The sequence below is a fragment of the Aythya fuligula genome, chromosome 2 (assembly GCF_009819795.1).
Source record: "Aythya fuligula isolate bAytFul2 chromosome 2, bAytFul2.pri, whole genome shotgun sequence".
Taxonomy (NCBI): Eukaryota; Metazoa; Chordata; class Aves; order Anseriformes; family Anatidae; genus Aythya; species Aythya fuligula.
Window position 1 is genome coordinate 125191007 of NC_045560.1, and position 22559 is coordinate 125213565.

General features: G+C 44.6%; 1 protein-coding gene across 1 annotated transcript; it reads right to left on the minus strand.

The window, feature by feature from the left end:
* Window positions 1–4429: 4429 nt before the first annotated feature.
* PRDM14 (PR/SET domain 14) lies at window positions 4430–11562 on the minus strand. The gene is made up of 7 exons (XM_032181140.1): window positions 11055–11562; window positions 10883–10945; window positions 10638–10795; window positions 10245–10515; window positions 8483–8685; window positions 6957–7058; window positions 4430–4657 (listed from the first exon to the last, which is right to left on the minus strand). Exons 1-7 carry the CDS (start codon window positions 11560–11562, stop codon window positions 4430–4432), a joined length of 1533 nt encoding a protein of 510 aa, XP_032037031.1.
* Window positions 11563–22559: the final 10997 nt, after the last annotated feature.

Here is a 22559-nt window from a genome sequence, read left to right on the forward strand (position 1 = left end):
ATCATGGAATGGCTTGGGTTGGAAGGGACCCTAAAGACTACCCAGTTCCAAACCCCTGCCATAGGCAGGGACACCTCCCACCAGACCAGGTTGCCCCATCCAGCCTGGCCTTGAACACCTCCAGGGATGGGACATCCACAGGTTCTCTGGGCAACCTGTGCCAGTGCCTCACCACCCTCTGAGTGAAGATTTTCTTCCTTATATCTACTCTAAATCTTCCCTCTTTTAGTTTAAAACCATTTCCCCTTGTTCTATCTCCACACCCCGTGACACAGAATCCCCCCACAGCTTTCGTGTAGGTGCCTTTTAGGCACTGTAGACACTTCTTTAAGTACACTGAGACACCCCTTCCTGGAGGAAAGAGCTGCCAGTCAGAGCTTCCCTAGTGAATGATCTCCCTCATTTAATGGACTAACTGCTATTTGCTTCTGCCATTCTTGTCAATGCACTGAGCTGCTGGCTGCTTCTTGCCTGCCCCCGGTGGGTAACCACCTCCCTCTTCCCAGCTTCCTTGGAGGGGCAGCAGGAGAGAGGCAGGGGGATGGGGCTGAGGTGTTTGAACACTGGGGAGGTGCTGGGGGCAGCAGATGTCACTGGACAGGCCTTTGTTCCTTTGCACTTGCCAGCCTGAGCTGTGGGACCACCTTTTTGTTTTGGTCCCACTATTGTCATTCACCGGGCGGCTTTTCAGGAGTTATCCTCACACACGCTCATCTCTCTCCCACCAGCCCAACAAAATAGGTGAGATTGCCCTCATCCCCTGGTTTCTATTTAGAACACTTTCTGTTTAACATTTAAAAGACCCCGAAAGTTAATGCAAAGCACTTAGAACCAGCTTGTGTCTGATTCACCCCAATGACTCGCTTGCTGCTCCCCTTGGCGAGACCATTTTTAATCATAGCCAAGAGAAAGAGGAGGCAGGATGCAGTATCAGACACAGCTCCTGCTCTCCTTTGCCTTGGCTCAGGGTGTGCTCCCTTCTTCAAACCAACCCTGTGCAAGCAGCTGTGTGCTGCATCCATCCTGGGCAGCTGCCAGGCAAAAAGCACACTGTGCGCAGGCATACACACATCCCCTCCTTTCTGCCTCCTCTTTCTTGTGCAAGGGTATAAATATCTGAAATCCTGCCTGAGCCAGCCAAGGCTGTTCATTCACCAGGCTGCTGGCAGCGTTACTACCGAAGGTGCAATTAAATGTGTTTCTATTGCTGAAATCCCTGGGGAGGAAAACACCAACTCATGGGATGCCAACTGGATGCATGTACAGAGGCATCCCCTAATCTAAATCTGATCTCTTAAACCCTGTCTGGCAAGAACATAAGTGTGTTTGCACTGACAGTCACTGTGTTTTCCTTGCAGAATACACCTTCGATCCCCCTGTTTGATGTTTCCCCACAGGGCTGTGAAGAGTGCTGAACAAGTGCACCCCCGCTATCCCCAGCCCTGTGCCACCTGAGGGGAGCAGCAGACGCAGCTGGGGCTCTCTATTCAGACCAGGATGACGTGGGGTAGTTAAATGCTTTTTTTTTTTTGTTGCTCCATCTAGATTCATCACATCACTTCCAAGTGGGAGTGAACTCGGTCCAAAAGTGAATGGCCTCAGTGCTCATCAGCTATGAGGGCACTTATGGCCCGATCCATCAAGCCACTGGCTGTGTTTGGCTCCTTAAGCAGTCAGCTGCTACCCAGCAGGGAGGACTGTTAATTCCCAGTGAGAGGCAGTTTGATGCAGTAATGACTTACAAATAACATGGGAAACACCCTTTATCTATTTGTTAGAACCTCAAATATACAACTCTAATGCACTAAGCAGAAAACAGTTTGCACCCCATTCATGTATACCATAGCCTCAAATGATTCCATGATTCTGTGAAATAATTTATTTTCATCCTTTCTGTGAATCTCAACGTAATAGCCTCAACAATTAGAATAAAACATTCACACATATAAGTTTAATGTGCAAGACAACCAGTACGTTCAGCCACAAGTACAAGTGAAACCTTTCTCATGCTCCTTTACAGACAACTCATAACACAATACTGTAGAAGAGTCCTAATATTTTAGGATGAGATATTTGGGGCTTCTTTATGCAGAAGAAAATGCACACAGCTAAACGCACTACAGAAGATGCACCACTTCAGTAAATAACCCTCATTCACAAGAAACAACAAGATTACCTATATGTGAAGCTAACTGCATGTCATGGCATTCCTAACTCATTCCTAGTCATAACTTGCCTCATTACAAGCAAGCTGATGATTAAGCAGTCGATGATTTCACCAAATCCAGGATTATTTATGGGTCTGAACCAGCAACGGCTTCACACACAGAATTCACTTTTCTGTTGGCTGGGGTTCTGTATGCATGGGAAAAAAACACCTCCTTGTAGGCATGCAGCTGTAATTAAGATTCAGGTCCCCTAGCTATACTTGCTGCTTATTCATATGTTGCCTAGTGCTGGGTCTTGATATTTTGCTTACAAGTAAGTGGTTCTCTGTATTTTTTTTTTTTATATTTACACCATGAAAATAATGAGGACAAAGAAACTTGACAAAAAAACTTTACAATAAACCATGTAAAAATTAGTGCAAATCAATATATATATTTATACAGTATCTGCAAGATATAATTAAATGTGCAAGTAACATTTTTCCAGTTCTATACTGTATTTAAGGAGATATTAAAGTAGTTAGGCACAAAATACATTTTTATCTTCTGTACTTATGCTCCATGGCCTCATTAATCCTAGCTGATTTAGGATATTAAAAGAGAACTTTGTCATCCCAATGACATCAAACCATCTGCATTAATGAATCAGCTCCAGCAAGGGCTTCTATTACTCCTCCTGGATGCAACAAAACACTCCCACTCACAAAGGAGCCCCTCACAGATGCAGACCCCTGCCCATCACACTAGTCATGCAGTGACAGACAGAGGCCCCTGCACCAGTCATGACACTCCCTATGCATGCTGGTCCATCAGCACAGACCTTCATGTGAGCTTTCACATTGCCAGGGAAAGACACGTGGTTAAAGACTCTTAAAGATTAAGGAAATATTTCACCAAAATTGGAGTCTAATCACCTAAGATTTTACACTGAAATTATTATTATTATTATTATTATTATTTATCCATTTTAATATGTACCAAGATTGCTTCATCTGGGTCAGTTTGTTGGTATGAAAGGACAGGATGCCTAACTTGCAATAACAATTCCAAGTCTCCAAGTCAGTGTAAAAGAAAACCAGTTTTAGGCTGGTTAAAGGTTCAGGCTAAATATTTATCCATAGCTAAATGAGTAGTTTTTAAATAGAAAGCAAATGCCATATTCATAAGCAAAGACTTCCCTTTTATGAAAAAGAAATCAATAGAAAGCCCACACAAATCACTTCTAACCTGCTTGCATATTGCCTTGTCAGTGAGAAAAAGGAGGGTGAAGCCTTTCAGCCTTCTCACAAAGGAGAAGACAATCCCATGGTCTGGAGAAGGAATTTCACATGCAGAGAGCTTTTGGAGTTTAGAAGTCCTGGGACTGTCCATCAGACATATCATGCCTTAAATTTAAGATGAGGGAAAAGTTTTCCTAGTTCCCAAGTGGAGGTACCACAGAGTTGGTTTAAAAACCTTTGTGCCTTGAGACTTGGACAGAAGAGCCCATGGATGGGATCATGTTTACACCTGGCCTGTGCTGAGCCCAGCGCAAAGTCTCTCTGAGACTACTGGAATGCTAGTGACCCGCTTAGGAGCTCACTGGTGCTTGGGAACAGCTTCAGGTTTGGTCTTCCCCATATTGCTGCTGCAGCCAGGACAGGCTGAGGAAGAGTTGGTGTCACTGTCCTGGAGTGGTATCACTACCCCCAGAGCAATGTCACTGTCCTAGAGTTCCCTGTGGTCAGCTCACCTGTCCCTGTGGCCAAACAGATCTAAATATCCCTGCGCTGCTCCTACCACATTTGCATTTAATTAGGGAGTCATTAAGGAACTTCCACAATATGGGGAAATAGGCCCTACACTTGTTTATGTGCTGAAACAAAACAAATTGGCTAAATTGGCTTTGGTAAACACGCTTGCTAAAAAAATCCCCTAAACAAGCTTTGGCGTGGACAGCAGCAGGCAGTCCATAGATTGGTGCATTAGAGGTATGGTAACATCCATCACAGTGATATTCACACACGAAAGGCTTGTGGGGGGTGACATTCACTCCTGGCTGTGAAAATGAGAGCGCAGGAAGAGAGGAAGGGGAGAAAGGGTTAGTGCATGTCGGAGTTCACCCCAGCTGAAATAAGCCAGTGCCCGGTGTTTAGAAAGGAGCTTGGGACCCACACTGCGAGGGTAAATGGCAGTCACCTCCTGCGGTGTCCACACACCCAACACACATGCACATACACAAATACACACACGAAGCTGGTCCAGGACCTGTCCACCTTTGACTAATGAGCAGCGTGACTCTTCATGTGGAAGTGGTAATCCTCCTGCTCGGGGAAGTGCTGGCCGCACAGCGAGCAAGTACAACCCTTGTCCCTGCTGTGAGTGCGCCGCATGTGGCTGTCGTGGGCGGCGTGTGAGGCAAAGGCTTTGCCGCAGTGCTTGCACTTGAAGGGCTTCTCTCCAGAGTGCTGGCGGATGTGCGTGCGCAGGATGCTGGAGGCTGTGAATGCCTGAAACACAGTAGGGTGGGGTAGGAAAGCAGGAGAAATTTAGAGGGCTCTATTTTCTCATACCTACTTCACATTTTCAGGTAACCCAGAGCCCGTCAGAAGCACTGCAAAGCCTGAAAAGAAGTCCTCAGATAGCTGACATCATAAGAAAAAGAAAAAGAAAAAGAAAAAGAAAAAGAAAAAGAAAAAGAAAAAGAAAAAGAAAAAGAAAAAGAAAAAGAAAAAGAAAAAGAAAAAGAAAAAGAAAAAGAAGCTCCCAGCAGCAAGGAACAAGTAACAGCTATCACATCCAGCTATACAGATATAGTTGAGTCCATGGAGTTAGATGAAGTTCAGAGAAAGATTTCTCACCACAGACACCAGTAAATATCTTCTACGTGTTGAAGGATGAGAAGTCAAGTCAATACTGTCCTAATTAGCTTTGCAGTTCCTTTGTGCAGGGAAAAGATAGTGCATTTTTCCCTTTAGTGTTTATTTTCAAAGTTAAACCCTTTCATGTTCACATATACTGCTTAGAATTCAGCTGCCAGAATTCACATGTGATCCAGAATCCATTTTCTTGTGCTTTCATCTCCAGCCCATTTTTTCCCTCTCATTTGACTTTATCCCCTTCAAAAATTTATGCATTTGTGGAGAAAATCCAATCCCTAAGACTTTAGCAGATATATGTTGCAAAATAATCAAAAGATTTTTTTTTCTTTTCTTTTCTTTTTTTTTTTTCCCCCAATAGAGGCATTTTCAAGCCCTTTACTCTTTGCAGACCACACAAAATCACTGACTGTTACTCCTGCTACTACCAGCAACATGAGAAAAAAATGCTACGCTGTAAGCTGAAATGCTGTGAACTGGTGTTGTAGGCAGGTAGGTCAAGCTGTCACCCATAGAGCCTCTTTAGTGCCATTATGTGGTTGAACCATCACAAATTTTCATAATAAAGAGCAACACATCTCAGGTACCACATGTCCCAGAGGGATCTGGTCACACGGCGACCTGTAAAACTCTCACATCTGTTCCTGTGATCAGATCATTAAAGGATGATACTTCATCCTAAACTTTGCCTAGGACTGTTCAGGATGTCTAGGATTTTTTTTTAATCAATTAAAAAAAAAAAAAAAAAAGAAAGAAAAAAAGAAAGAAAAGAAACTTCTAAGGTTCCTTACTATAAGACACTTCAGCTATGTGTTAGCGTTGCCATAAACAAGCCATTTCTCTCTACAAAATCGGTAGCACCTTGCTACACACTTAAGAGTGCTTCTGCATAGCATTGACACCAGGGCAGCACATAGCACCCAGAGCCATCCCATCAACCATCCAAAATCAGTATGCATGTCTACTGTCTGCTCAGGATCACCTGAATCATCCCTGGTGTGAGCAGAAGCAGATCAACAAATTTTTAATCAAACCCATATGGCTTTGCTCACTTTCTTTTTGAAATGAAGCCTCTGTACCCTGCTGCAGTACTGTTTCCATAAATTGCCCTGTTACATCAAGGTAAGCACGCACAAAGTCATATTGTGAAGATCTAGCTCTTGGGCCAAACCTGCCATCCACACTGCAGAAGCAATGTCAGTAAGATCAAAAACTAACTGATGAAAAAGTGTAATAGGTTACCAGCTGAGTGCCTAGGATGGAAACTGAAATTCTCTTAAGCATTCCTACACTTTAACCTTGCAGCAGCTCTCCAAGCTGGGAATTAACAAATTCTGCATCAGATGGAAAAGCAGAAGCACAGAGACCTGATCCTGTTTCTTCAGTCCCAGCCATTTGCATGAATTAAAAACATTTTTGTATAAAGAACATGATTCCAGAATTGGGACTTTCATAGAATCATTTTAGTTGGAAAAGACCTGTAAGATGATCAAGTCCATCCATCAATGTAGCACTACCAAGTCCACTGCTAAATCATGTCCCTTAGTGCCATGACTGCAAGCCTCTTAAATGCCTTCAGGGGTGGTGACCACCAGTTCCCTGGGCAGCCTGTCCCAATGCCTAACCACTCATTCCATTAAGAAATTCTTCCTGATGTCCAATCTAAGCCTCCCCTGATGCAACTGAAGACCATTTCCATCTGACACAACCCTCTCACTTCATCCCTTCCTCTCACCACAACTCACAACTGCGCCTAAATATGCACCCCCTCACGTGAATATCAACCGAAAGAGAAGGCATTTCCTGACTTCTTAGATAGAAAAAGATGATGAAGCATGACAAGAGACACCACCCGGCGTGCTGCTGAGTGCAGCAGAGGACAGGCAGAGGGACAGGCTGGGACCCAGGGTGAACTGGGGAGTTGCCTGACCTTGTTGCAGTAGACGCATTTGTAGGGGCGCTCCCCGGAGTGAACCCTCATGTGCTTGTTCAGGCTGGAGGACTGAGAGAAGCTCTTCCCGCATACTGAGCACTGAAAAACAAGTGAGAGAATTAAAAGGAAGCACACAACAGCACAGCTGTAAGGAACTGTTAGCTATAGGGGATATGTCTGTATATTTTGCTACATATATTTACATACAACCTTATCAGTAATTTAAGGATCAAATCTGAAATGTAGTCAGAATTAACATATTTTTAAGAAGGATTCTTTTAAAGAGGAGAAATCATGCAAAATTTCAAAGCTTTTCTTCTGTATATCGTTAAAAGTGCTCCATCAAAAATTGTCTTACTTCAGAACATCAACATACTACACATCAGTAATTAAAACCCCAAAATGTCTGTAATGTTCCCATTTATCTTAAAAATGTAATTAAATCTTCGGTTGCCTTTTTTTTTTTTTTAAACTCAACAAGTAAGATAGACAAACTACTTCCCAGAAGATGCTTTAAGGGGACCCCTTAGAATAATCGTTGAGGAATGGCAGGTCAGTGGCAGCACTTAGCCTCCAGCCTGATCTTTCAGAAGTGCCTCTCCTTAGAGCAGTAAAACAAACAGCACTTGTGATGGGATGAGCTGCTGCTGCCTCTGTCGGGTACTGCCAGGAGCAGAATAAAGCCCAGTTCTGAGGATGCTGAAACCGACTGAGAGACTTACATGGACTCTAGTGGAATTTGTATGAAACCATAAATAATTTCCTCTTAAAATTATTTTGAAAGACATAATCATTCTTAGGGTGAAAATAAACTATGATGGCCAGTCTTAAAGGAAATTTTCAACTGACAGTTTCAATCCCTGCTTTTTAAGTTGCTCTGTTCCCATTTAAATGCAATATCTATTCAGAACAAGTTTATCTTCCTGCTGTTCTAAAATAGTTCTTTCCTATGGGAAGGGAAAGGAAAAAATATATGGTATTTCAAATATCACATTTTCTATAATCATTATACCTAAAATTGAATAGAAACATATTTTAAACCTGCTACTAAATCAATACCATATTCTGACATTGCTAGTTTATTATTGAATATTGCTAGTTTAGTTGTAAAAACTTTTCCTGAAAAATCCACTTTATTCCAAGATGTTCTATAAAATAGGTATTTGGAAGGTTTTCAAGACTAATTTAACTGTGTCATTTCAAGCACTGTGACTTGCCCTTCCCAAGCCTCTAGGAAAGCCTAGTTTTCCCTTCCCAGTGCTCCTGGAGGAAACCAGTGCTACAGAGAGTTGTTTGGAGGGGCTGAGGCAAGTATTTCAGTACGGACTTGCTTCTGTCAATTGAAAATCTGTTCCACGGTGAGCGTGAAACTTTTAACTCCTGCTGTGTCCAACAGCCTCTGTCCTTCATAGGCAGAACTGCCAAGAATGGGAGAAAAGAAGTGTCTTACCTCGGCCAAAAAAGCTCCTTAATTATTCACCCCAGCAGAGCTGGGAGCTGCAGACAGCCGGGAGCAGGCTCACCTTGTGAGGTCTGTGCTTCTCGTGAACGTGGAGAATATGGATCCTCAGCCTGTCCCTTTTTTCAAAGGATCGGCTACAAAGGTGGCAAGGAAATTTCCTGTCCCCCTGGTCCACACAGCGGGTGTACTTGAGGTGCTTGTCCCGGTAGTACTTGTAGGCGAAGACCTTCCCGCACCGCTCACACTTGAAGCTCTCCCCGGCGTCTGAAGGGAGAGTGCCAGTGCCTCGTTACACCGCAGCAAAGGGGATGAATTTCTAATCTGCTGCCTTTTCAGAGCTGGTGCCCGACTGACAACTGAAAGTGCCCAGAAGGGTAATACTGCCAGAACGCTTTTAACATTATAATTAACAAAATGCAAGTTGCGTCTCAAGCCAACTCAACGCTACCCTTGCCCATCTATTTCCTTTCTAACGGAAGGGAGCAAACAAGAGCCCCGAGCCCTGTGAAATTATTTTGTTTACCTACTGACTTCAGCAAAGACACGACTTCATCCTTGTCTCCCTAAGCAGAAAGAAGATTATACGGAAAAGCAATGCAGATTTCTGCACGTAAACAGCTGCCTCCGCGGGGAAACATTGCCAGGTGCTTAGCGATACCGTCCACCATCCCATTGCGCTTCCCATCCCCAAAAGAATAATAAATCTGCCCACCTTCTCTGTCGGTTTCAAAATGCTATCAAACAGAACCGTGTTTATTTGGTTTTCTTTTGTATTTTGAATTGTTCTTAACAGCCGAATTTAGGAACAATGCAGAAAAAATTTCAATCGTTTAACACATCCTTCTCTGCCTTTAATTAAAGGTAGCAAAGTAACTTAAACCTTAAAAAAAAGCAAACAAAAACAAACCAAAAAACAGGGATCTACCAACTATCAGGACCAAGAACCTAAGAAAACAGCTATAGAAATGTCCATGCCCTTTTCCATGCCAATGTGCCAAATGTCTCTCCCTTTCTCTGCTGGGTGCCCCACCATCCTCCCACCCGGCTCCAGTTTTGCTGTATTTGCACAAATCTTTTTTCAAACCTAAGTTTTGCTTAGAAGAGCGTCACACTTTCTGCACATTGCAAGGACATTTCTCCCCGAATAAGTACATTTGGCATTTCTTTTACAAGCAATAGCAGCATTATCAGATCGGAACGGCTTCACCCCGCCATTTACCAGCAGTGTTAATCGCGTTGAAATGTCATCAAGTTAAGAGTGCACAATCGTAGGATTAAAAGAGGACCCAAACAGGAATAGCCGAAAGAGACCCTGTCCTCCAAAAATACTGTCCCCCTCAAAAGCAGGGCTGCTGGGGCACCAAGGGAAGCTCAGCCCCTCGCTCTTTGCCGCTCCCCAAAAAGCACCAGATGTTTTACAATCGCCACATACACACTTTTTGCTCCCAGGGAAAACAAACCGTGAGCAAGCTGCCGGGGCAGAAAGGGGTGCCTGCCTGCCTTTTGCTCCGAGCGGGCAGCAGCAGTGGGTGTAAAGCCCCAGGCTCGCTGGTGCTGGGGAAGCTGCTGTTTTGGGATGCTGGAGGCTGCGAGGGACCAGCACTGCCGCCCCACATCATCCCCGGGTCGGGGGTTTGCCCCACCAGCACGGGGCTGGAGAGGTGTTCAGAGCAAGAGGCAGGTGAAAAAACAAAAAACAAAAAACAACAACAAAAAGGAGATGCCAGAGGTCCTTTACCTCCCCTAACAGGGGTCCAATGGTGGCCAGACACGGTCCATCGGAATAAAGGGCTGTGCCCCTTGAAGGGCTGCTCCCGGCTCACCTTCGGGGTGCGGCGGGGGTCTCATCCCCTCCGGCATGCCCTTCAGGCTGATGGGGATGCCCAGGAACTGCACGTAGCAGTCTCCGTACCACACCAGGAGCTCCTCCTTGGGAGAGATTTCCTTGCAGCTCTCGTAGAAGATCTGCCCCTGGCACTGGATCGCCATCAAGTTCTGCTCCTCGGGGAACCTGGCGCAGTTCACCAGGGACATCCAGTTGCCAGAGGCGCCCTTGCCGTCTATGAAGTGGCTCAGCTGCCCGTACTCGAAGATCTGCAGGGCAGAGAAGAAGCGGATCAGCTGCCAAGGGGCGTACTGCATGCTCTGACCCCACCACCCAGCCAGGGCCGAGGCTCTGGGCGGAGGGGGAGCCCCCCATCCCTCCCCGGCTCTACCTCCCACATCAGCGAGTTGTCGTCGTAGGTCTTGATCTCGGTGGTGTTGACCACTTTGCCTTGGAAAGGGCCGAAGCGAACTCCTTTGGGGATGGGGTCCGTGCAGAAGACTCCGAGGTGGGCGAGGTCCCCGTAGGCCACCCTCAGCACCGCCAACCCTGCGGGGGGGGACGGGACGGGACAGGCCGGGCTGAGAGGGGCTGAGCCGCGGCTCAGCGAGGGGCTCGGGGGGGGGCTTCCCCTACCTTCGGGCAGCTGCAGCGAGTCCCTGTCGGGCGGCGGCGGGGCCGACGAGGAGTGGGCAGCACCTGCGGAGAGCAGAGGGACCCCTTCTTCTTCAGCGGCTGCCCCCCGACCCCCGTCCCTTCCCCACCGAGGGGACGGGCGGTCCCCGCCGCCCAGGGGGGCCACCCTTACCCGGGCTGCCGGGGGGCACCCTGAGCCCCGAGATGGCGTGCAGGCTGCCGGCCAGCTGGCTGCTGCGGAGCGCCCCGTACAGCACGGCATTCAGCTCCTCCTCGGTGAAGCAGTAGCTGCGGCTCTGCCCCGTCGCCTCGCCGCCCCCCGGCGGCCGGGCTGCCCGGCGAGGGGTGCCCGGCCCCGAGGGGGACCCCTCCGAAGGGACAGAGGGGACCGAAGGGGGCGGAGGTTTGGCGTAGGGGGGTAGGGAAAGGCCGGGGATGGGCTCGCAGGGCAGCGCGGCCGGCTGGCTGAGGAAAGCGGGGATGCTGAAGGGGGGTAAGGGCGGCGAGGAGGGGAGCAGCCTGCCCAGCGGCTTGAGGGGCTCCAAAAAGTCGGGGGTGGCCTCGAAGTACTGCGCGGGGGGCAGAAAAGGTGGGTAGTAGGCGGCCAGCCCGGCGGGGCTCATCCCCAGAGGGTCTCCGGCCGTCGTGGGGCCAGGCTCGCCGGCCAGGGACAGCGCCATGCCGGAGGGGCTGCGGCTGCCGGGGTGGGGTGGGTTCAGGGGGAGCCCCCTGGGTGCTGCGGGGCAGGGCCGGGAGCGGGATGGAGGCGAGGGAGCCGCCGCCCGGCGCCGTCGGGGCGAGGGGGCTGGCAGCCGCCGGCCCCCCGCGGCTATATGGGCCCGGGCAGGGGAGGGAGGGCGGGAGGGTGGGGGGCGGCCCGCCCCGGGGGTCGCGGAGCCCCGGGGGTGGGCGGGGGAGGCTGCCCCGACGGGCGCCCCCAACCCGGGGAGGAGCCGCCGCTGCTCCGGGCGGGGGCACAAGGGGCGGAGGGGGGGACCCCCGGGCTGCCGGGCCCTCCTCTGCCCTCAGCACCCCCGAGCTAGAGCCGTCGGACACGGTGGGGGCGATGCTGGCCTTGGTGCAGCCCAAAAAAGCCCCCTCGGTTCCCTCCCGGCCCTGCAGCCCCAGCGGAGTGGGTTGGGGCGTGGAGGAGTGGGTTTGGTGTGGGAGGTCAGGAAACACCTCCGAAAACGGGTCCCCTCCCACCCCGGGAAGGTCCTCACCACGTCCAGCCTGGGGGATGCTGCGTGGGGTGTGCTGCAGAGCTCGGGGGGGGGGGGGCTTGCAGCCACAGGTCTGGCTCAGAGCAAAGCAGCACGTTTAAATGCCGTTTGAGTGGTTACAGTGTGCAAAAATAAATAAATAAACTAATTAATTAATAAAAACACCCCATAACTATGCATTCCCGTGTAAAACACTGCCTTCATCCCAAAGAAGGGATAGATCAGGAATCACCTGAAGCAGCCACTGACACAGAGACCGTGGCAGTCACTGACTGTGCTAACAGAAGGTGAAGCCATCCTCTAAGTCCTAATTTCTTGTCTGGGTGAGATGCTCTGAAATAGAGTTTGAGAAAGAATAACCAACTGCCCACGGGAATGAGGGCATCCAGAGAACAGGATTGTGGGCACTGTAGTTCCTACCTACCAAAAACAACGATTCCTACCTACCAAAACTGTTGGTTTTGAAGCGCCCCTTAATTTTTCCCTTAGCACATAAGCACTAAGCAAGCAAACACAACCACACAGCCCAGCTGAGGAGACCCAGCACTGCTCCATCCAGCTCCCAAGTCCCTTTCCGCAGTCAGCCCAGCCCAGCTTTGTCCCTGAACGTGAGCCTGAACACTGCTGTGCTTTGCATTAAATGCATGGGGCTAATTCTCCCACCTACAATCACATTCCCCATCCTAACTTTCCATTTTGCAAGACAAAAGTAACCAAATACACCAGGGGCAGCCAATACGCATGCTAGGCTTAGGGAGGAGGTAAGAATGCAGCCTCCTGAAGCTTACTTGAGATAGTCTCTCAGCCTGATTTTTTTTGTTGTCCATCTTTTCTACTTTCTCTCTGTTGTTCCAGAGGTCTATTTGTAAGGCAGAACTGATGCTGTGTTGCTTTACGATGTAGTTTTGGGCAGGCAATTTATCCTGTTTTTATTGATGCAGCACCAGTGGTATAAAAGAAGTGCCATATTTAATCAGGTTTACAGGATGAAGCCTGTGAGCTCTGATAGCAGAGAAAAAGTTTGATTTCCTTTAGAAACAAAGTGCTGTCAGGTAGTCTGGACTCCCCTGCCTCTCTTGTACCCAGATGTCACAGCATGGGAAGAAAATGGGCTTGGAGGGGAAGAAGGGAGTTTGCTTGCACCAAAGATTCATAGAAATAAAGACAAACAAAATATGAAAACTTTAAATTCTCATTATCAGTTGAACTTTCCCCCCCCCCCCCCAATTTCTGCTCTTGTAGGCCTGCCCAGAGAGAAATTAAAATATTTCTATTTCTTTTTGTAGACACAGAGCATAGAAGGGAAGGATTTGCACCAACGTTAGGGCTATTTTGCAGTTAATTGCTGGTGACTTCCATTCCCAAAGAGGGTAAATGCACAACCATGAGGCTGGGGCATACTGTGCCCTGCTGGGAACAGCTCCCATGGCTGCTGGCCCTTAGCACCTGGCTCAGAAGCACCTCACGGGTGTCCCTCATGCCAGAGCCACCCACCCAGAGCCTGCAGCTCCCTTCAGCCTCCTACCTTCACCCACGCATAAGAGTCAACAGCAGTGACCTGCAACCCATGTGTGTCTGCGGCGTCTTTTTGGTTACTAAAGTGCTGCACAGGTTTTCATTTGGGACTGGTGTGGTCCAGAAAGTATTATCAGCAGGCTTTCTGCCTCCCTCTGCTTAAAGATGTGAGAAGTATTCCTTTTCCATGCTGATGCAGGGATGTGTAGTAAAGACAAGTACCAAGGGACAGCCCTGCAGGCTTGCCTGCACAGCACTCAGCATAAGTGGCCTAATACAGAAGTGATTTCCTGGGACTGATCAAGAATTCTTTATATAAAATGGCATCCCCAGCACTCTCATTCCCCTCTCTGCTCCCCAGACAAGGACACAAGCTCTTTTGCACAAGTCCAAGTGCAGGGTGCTGCACCTGGCTCAGGGTAATCCCAGACATGAGCACAGACTGGGAGAATAAATAATTGAGAAAAGCCCTGCAGAGAAGGACTTGGGGGGTTCTGTTGGACAAAAGGCTTAATGTGAGCCAGCAGTGTGTGCTTGCAGCCCAGAAGGCCAACTGCATCAACAGAGGGGTGGCCAGCAGGGTGCGGGAGGTGATTGTCCCCCTCTGCTCTGCTCTTGTGAGGCCCTATCTGGAGTGCTGCATCCAGGTCTGGGGCCCCCAGCACAAGAAGGATCTGGGGCTGTTAGAGTGGGTCCAGAGGAGGACTATAAAGATGATCAGAAGGCTGTAACACCTCTCCTATGAAGAAAGGCTGAGAGAGCTGGGGATGTTCAGCCTGGAGAAGAGAAGGCTCTGGGGAGAATTCATTATGGCCTTTCAATACTTAAAGAGAGGGACTCTTTATTCAGGTAGATAATGATAGGACAAGGGGGAATGGCTTAAAGCTACAAGAAAATAGATTTAGATTAGACATTAGGAAGAAATTATTCACTCAGAGAGTGGTGAGGCACTGGCACAAGTTACCCAGAGAAGCTGTGGATGCCCCATCCCTGGAGATGTTCAAGGCCAGGCTAGATGGGGCTTTGGGCAGCCTGGTCTGGTGGGAGGTTTCCCTGCCCATGGCAAAGGGGTTGAAATAATTAGATGATATTTAAGGTCCCTTCTAACCCAAGGCATTCTGTGCCTCCCACACAGGTTACACTTGCAAGCAGATCCCCAACCTTCCAAATGCCACAGCATCCCAGAAGCCACCCACCTGCAGTTCTGCAGCAGCCCCTAGTGCCCAGCTTGGTACCAGTGGGCTCCCTGTGCCCCAGTGCTTACACCAACAACCACTGCAACGTGAAAGTGGCTTGATGCTATATCACCTATTTCTTATCTCACCTACTCTCCTGCTTCACTGGGCTACGTGCCAGAAAGAACACCTCGTGTCATCTGTGATTTAGACCACTAGCTATACTAGCTATGGCTTTCTGCAGGTGGAAAAGGCTGCTCATTTCTGCTCCTGGAGGCAAAGAGGCAAGAGAGGGATACTGCAGGGATGTGTTTATCATGATGCCTTCTGATGTGGAATAATGGGAACTGCAATTTAGATCAGGTCAGAGCAGCAGTAGCGTATCACTGTAGTTACAGGAGAGGACACAGAGCAGCAAAGTGACAGCCTCTGCTGATGTGAACTGCAAAGTGCATGCAGGGTTTGTATACACTTGGTGTTGCTACACCAAAGACAGCTAGCAGGGTGTGAATTGTGGGTACCTGCTACATGCATATGGTCAGGCAGCCACTTGAGGCCAGTCTGAATTCTGCTTTCTTCAGTGCAAGAACTAATTCACCTTTGGGGTTTCACCATGGCTATTGCTTCAGGAGACCGGGTGAGGCTGCAGACAAGATGCCCTGGACAGATCAAGACTTTAGACAGTGTTTCTTGACTTCCACATTTGAGACCTTCTGCCTCACCATTAATTTTTAATTCAAGGATGTGGCAGAAGGACCCTAGCTGCCTGACTGAACACAGATCACAGCTATTCCTTCATCCACTCTTGCCCCTTGTGTTTTTACTTGATGATGATTTTGACATGCTTTAGTAATTCTTTACTGGCTTCAGTAACTGAGCAATAATTAATTTATCATAGCAGGCCTCCTGATCTCTTCACTGTGTCCCTTCTCTAACTCCAATTCTAAGGGCATTTGCTTTACTTCACTGACAGTTATTCTTTCAATTCCAGTTTCTAATTTCTTAAAGCTTAGTTTTAAACAGCACAAAAGCAATTTTACTATTACATAGACAACTACCTTAATTATTAAGAAAATAACAACCCTTTTTACTATTGGCTTAAAATATTTCTAAACCACCCTCCAATGTTTGGTAACCAACCCCACCAATTAATTTTTTTTTCCCTCCAGCTGCCTTATGTAAACTGTGTAGTTGGTTTTATATTTGATTTACATCTTTCTCTGTCCATGTAGTTGCATTACAGCTCAATTCCCTATAAATTGAGACCCACAAGTTGGTGGTTGTTGAAAGGGTATCCTAATGATATGAAGATTCACGAACTAGAGCAGTACTTTACTTGCAGGCTTCTATCTATTGCACCTTAATCCCTGACCAATAGATAAATAAATAAATAAATAAATAAATAAAACGAGCCTCCTTCTGGTCAAGCTATAGTCCAATAATATAATCCAATTAATTAAAAATGTATGTAAGTTATACAAATCCTAAATTAAAGTGCTTTAACTTTCGGTCTCCAGTATTAGCTGCATCTTCAGATATAGCAGCATTTTAATGATGCAGTCTCTAGCTTGGTGACTTCTCTAAAGCCCTTGCCCTCATCCCACTCCAAAATAATGCTAAGAACAGACAAACATCTGAAAAATACACACAGAAGAAAAATGTAGAGCAAGTCAATTCTGTTGTATACTTTCAATCATCTCTCTGTTGCTTTTACAGTCCACTGAATGGCCAGATGATGAAAGCAGGTATATCTGTTACTCTTCTTGCTGTGGTCCCCAAGCAAAATTTTTTTTTTTTTTTTGGGGAGAGATTGGAAGGAAAACATTTTTTTTCCTGTAATTTGCAGGGAGCTGAGTAAATTACTTCAGCCAGGTTCACTGCAGGTGCTCCCTGCCTCCTGGGTAATTATATAGAGTGATGAAGTAAACTTTAGTCTGAAACTAAGGGAGAGGCTTTTTGAGCAATGGTAGAGTGTCCCTGCTTCTTCTTTACTGCCTTCTCAGGATATTGCCCGTGGAGAAATCCACAGACCCTGAGTAGCCAACCCTACTCTCAGTTAGGGGCTCTCCCTATTCCAATTGATTGACCTTACCTTCTTCATCTTTAAATATCTCAGTCAGTGGTGGTTGGGTCACAAATCTAAAACACGTTCTGTATGAAGTTATGGTTTGGTTATAAACTCATCACACGAGCAAAGAACCAGTCGTCCATCATGTATAGACTATGTACATATAATTTCAGGAATACTCACAACTTGACTAACTCCTGCTGGCTACAAAACCTCAAAGCTGTTAGGAGTGGCCACTTCCTCTAGCAGATCTGGCCCAGGACCCCTCCTGCCCAGCCACTGGAGCCCAACGCCATGCCATGTGGTCTCTGTCCTGGTGGAGGGATGCTGGTGCAGCTCAGTGCACAAAACATACAGCACTCACACTCATTCCACAGACACTCCGTGTTTCAGTCATACTCCAATGTACAATTGCAAGGTTTCAGGCAGAAGGCAAGATAGTCTGTTTCAGTCACTGCCAAGTGTTTTTGTAACCTTCTCTTAAGATGGTTTACTTGACCTTTCCATTTTTTTTTCTTGCAACTCTCTCAAAATTCTGGTTTGGAATTCCATTTTTCTTTTGAAGACCTGTTCATATAAAGCAAAAAATACATCCCACTGAAATTGGGGTTCCCTATATCTCCTCTGGACTCAGAGGCATTCCTGAAGTACTTTAGTTCATAGAGATTAAAGGTACTTTTTTAGAGTGAATTGTTTAGAAGGGCCATTTTTTTTTTTTTTGTCCAGAAATTTAAATTATTTAAATACTTTGAGATTTTAGAGTACTGCATCTATATATAATACTCTGCAGTTCTCTTTGAGGGTAGGGCAACTTCCTTTGATTGCACAGTGCCCATTTTTATTCCTTCGGGGGCAGCAAAGACAAGTCTAAGGGAGTCTACACCACTGGGACCCTCAGTGAGGGAGTACGAACCTAAGGTGTATTCATGACAAAGGAACAAGACTTATTCTCCTCAAAGTAATCGACTATTTTTTTTTTTTCCCCACTCCCAAGGTGACTACCCATAACCAGAAAACAAAGGGAAGGAGAGAAGACACACGAAGGGTCATGAGCAGTACATCATGCTGGTTGAGGCTGCAGTCATTAACATTGACAAAGGAGCTAAAAGAGGAGGCTTACGTGGGAATCAAAAAGAGGAAACATGGGGTCAGGCATACCAAGAGCTCACACTGCCATTGCCCTTGGTTGCCCTTGGCAGTGGGCAGCTGACAGATGCCCCAACAGTCTGTCCCAAGGACCACCATTCATACAGGTTCATTCATACCATAATTCCAACCCTGACCTTTCCCTGTCCTAGCTCTACCATAACGACTTCATCAAATTGTGATCACTCTTCCCTCTTTTAGCCAGCAGTTGGTCTCTGGACTGACTTTTATCACAAGCTGGTATCCAGCAGTCCACACACACCACAGGATCCTGCAGACAGCCCTTGGACAAAGCTCCAGTAGGACTTCAAATTGTCCCATACCTTTCTGAGCAGCACCAAGCAGATTTGTCAGGGAGTAGCCTGTGGTCCTGCCAGGTAGAGCAGGATGAGATGCAAGAATCATACAGTTCATCTAGATAAGGAAAAGGCAATGTCACTTCTCTCTTTTGTTGTTATGCCAGGATAGAGTAATTTATGAGGTTCTTGTTAGCTCACTATACATTTAATCTGATGCCAGGAATTGTAGCTATAAGTTTTGTCAAAATCCTCATTTCTTTTTAAAGTTAATAAATTACAAAAATCAATAAATCATAGGGTTAAATCATGCCTATCTTTGCAAAGGCAAAGTTCTAATAGGAAACATTTTTCTTCTTCCTATTTACAAGTGTTTTCTCTAGCACTTGTTTCTAATTTTACTTTGGGAAGAAACATCCTCTTTCCTTAGCGTGTCAATATGTTTGTCATGTCCAAAGATCACCATCATTTTGCTGAAGCCAAGCCAAGAGAATTGCAGGATAGGCAGTTATTTTGGTAGAATGGTGAAAGGATGACTGTATTTGGAGGTCTTGAAAATAAAAAAAAAAAAGTTTCTACATTTTTTAACGTAAATAGCTTGTCTCAGTCATTTCCTAGAGAACAGCAGATAACTTTTGTAAACAGCCATTCCTATAGCTGCTTTAATACTTTTTAAAACAACCAACCATACGTTTCCATCTGTCTTAAATAAACCATGTGGCAGAACAAGGGGAACTAGCTCTTACCAATACTCAGTCCTGCTTTGTGTCATTCAAGATTAGCCTTGGCTGAAACCATCATGAAAGACACCCACTTAGTGCTGTGATATAAAAAAAAAGTACTCATCATGAACTGTTTTCACATTTAGCTACATGATAAACATTTTCAACAAATATAGAACTATTAAAAAAGGTTTCTGACTTACAACTAGTTGGAATATATAACATTAAATAGAGAAAGCTTCCTGTCTTTTTAAAAACAGCAGGTTCATCCATCTTCTAGTACTTCTGCATTACTTCCTACACACTTATATGAATAAAAGAAGACACAACAGAAACACGTTGAAATCTCTAAAGCCATGTAAAACCCGAAGGCATTAAAATTTATTAAATGATGCAATAACAACAGAATTCTTTATTTACAATAGCATTATTTAACATCAAATAAGCAAATAGCATCAGCAAAGCAATATTAACTTGCATAAATGTATTTAAAATTTCTCTGAATATATCTACCTTTGCATAAACTGCTCACACTAGAAATACAAACATCAATGCAGGTGAACAAAGTGATGTTCAGAGTCAACTCCATTTTGAAAATAAATCACAACCTGAAACACTGTAAGCTTTCTCCTGAAGAACCATAGTTTATATATTGCTTAATTTTACCCTTGTATAATCTTTTCATATACACACATCTCAGATGCAACTTCATGATGAACTGTACAAATAAAACCCACAAATGACATAAAGGGAAAAATTAAATGACAGTAAATGTTTGAAGAAACGTGTCCATCATCTCTACTGAACAACATAAAGATTAAGTGATGATGCACTTATTCCAAAATTGTACACAATTCACTATACAAATATAATACATCAGACAGCTATGTAGGAATATACAAGACTTAAAAACAGATCTAAGGCATTATGCTAGATTTTAGCATTTTGAGGTTCTTGCACATAGCTTTTACCTGTAGTAAGAAACTTAAAAGATTTTGTTTTAGTCTACAAAGAAACACCAGGGAGAAAATTCTAATTAAAATCAAAGCCACTACAGTAAATTTTCTTTTGTGCAGAGAATGCTTTTGCTCTTAGGCAGCATACTACCATACAAATACTAGAAAACTTTTAAATTCACACCAACAATTAATGGCTTAAGTTGCATTTCAAAACTGATTGTGTATCTTTGGGTTCTGCAAGTGGAGCTGTGCCACCCATTTCATCTGTTAAGCCCATATGAATTTCATTTTTTAAACAAAGATTAAAAAATGTATTGTATAAACTGCAAAAACATTGCTTTTAATTAATACAGGCCCAAAAGGATACCAGTGTGGGACAATATTTTAAAGATTGAGTACAAATTAATTCATTGTAGCAAAACAGCTCACTTCACTTTTTCAACTTACCACATTACATGAACACTTAACCAGGTCATATGACCATGTATATATGCTTATTTTTCACATTATGCGCCTTTCACATTTAGTAATGTAAGTCGAACACTGATTACTTGTTCTGTTAAACATAATCCGAGTACTTTCTCCGACAAATTTACTGTATACAGGATGAAAAATACTGATAATGAAGGGAATTGATTTGGCTTTTTGTTTCTATAGTGATCAATATGATCAGAAGATTCCTTCACTCACATTTCTTTTTCATTAGTCAGACGACAACTGAAGTCACAATGAACCTAAACTGAGCCAAAGTGATAGGTACAATCTCCTTTCTTCCAAAATGGCAATGGATGATGGAATATCATAATCACTGTGGATGATAAGGGTTTGCAGGTCTGTCATGAACCAGGACAAATTTAGACTTGTCCACTGTGAAAAAGAATAATCTATTTGAAGAGGTTATGGTCAAGAACAGAAAAAGGAAATTATACAAACAGAACTATTTTAAAACTCATTTACAATTTGCGTTGCATGAAGTTAATTCCTTCAAATTTATACATTTCTTATATAATTTTTTTTTTGTCAGATATATAAGTTTAATGCAAATGTCACTGTAATAATGAGGCTGTGGAGCCCTGGGCTGATAGCTTTTTGTTGTTGTTTTCCATCAGCACATAAAAGGATGGCTCAGCTGACTAAATAGTCTTTCCAAGTTCAATAGCAAAACAGTGATCGCTGAGAAGTGTTGTTTCCCCAGAATCATGGCTCTGCCCTCCTTAGAAACCAACAGCACCAGGCATTTCCTTGACTTTCATCAAGGAAACAGATGCCTTTCATAGAAACAACTTATTTCATACCACCTTTATCGTATTTCCCCCAGCCTTAATATAGAATAATTGGTATTTTCACTCCCACCTGAAAAACAAAACAAATTAAATGGCAACAGAACAAACCTTACACTCCCCAAAGGCATGGCTGATGAGACATTATAAAATGCATTGCATTTTACATGACATCAAAAAATTTGTGTTCAGGTTAGAAAGTTTCTGAATTAGGGGTTAGAGGAAAGAAAACAGAGGTCAAAAACATCAATTTCTTAATATTTCAAGTCCTCAGAAACTGATGTCTACTTAGTAAAAGATTATTCCAACCACAGTGGGCAAGAAAAAAAACGCACCCTAACAGTGGCCTGCTTAGTAACAGTTAGTTTTTCTAAGACTTGTTACGAAAGAATATAAACATACAAAAATCAAGAATTGGTTCCTACAGTGGCTGCATATAATATATGTTAGATAAATGACATTATGAGCAGAATCACAAGGTTTAGAAAATGAGAAGTCTCAAGCCTACAAATTAGGTCTAATCAAGGCATTGTGATTCTTTACAAAACACTTTTCCAGGAGACACACACGGCTAAGAAGATATCTAATTTAATACTGAAGTACCTCATTTGGAATCAACTTCACAACATGTATATCTCACAAAAATTATACAAGTAAAACACTTAAGTTTTCAACTTAAATTATTGCTTGTTTACATATAAACTGGATTTTATGTACCTTACAAAACATCCTTATAGTCCACACTGCTTTAAAATAATCAGAAACACACGATAGTGGTGAAGTCTGTAGTGATATCTGCTATTGGTATTACATGAATCGTTATTCTCCCAGCTAACGGGATGGGAACCAGTAATTATCATGCCTTAAAGCAGGTATCTTTAGCTCTTTGATATTATGCACCAATTCTGCCACTACCATAATCAGTACATGCATTATCATTGAACATTGCTGTTCAGCAACCATAACTTGATGTCCAGATTGCTGGAAACACACCTAGGGAAGTAAAGGGGTAACGCATTTTTTTATTCTGTTAGAACAAAGAGGAAGATGACAGAAGGAGAGTCAGATAAAAAACAGGATTAACTGACTGTTAGGAATTAAATTAAATAAGAACGTAACAAACTTGATTTTTTTTTTTTTTTTTTGGATTCATGACTTTGCATTACAAATGTTACCAAAAGAAAAACAAAAAACAAAACCACCTACCAAAGCACCCCTTATAAACAGGGAAACTATCCTCTCAGGGGATAGTTCTCATCTCTTTTACAACGTTAATCCCATTCAAAATTGGTC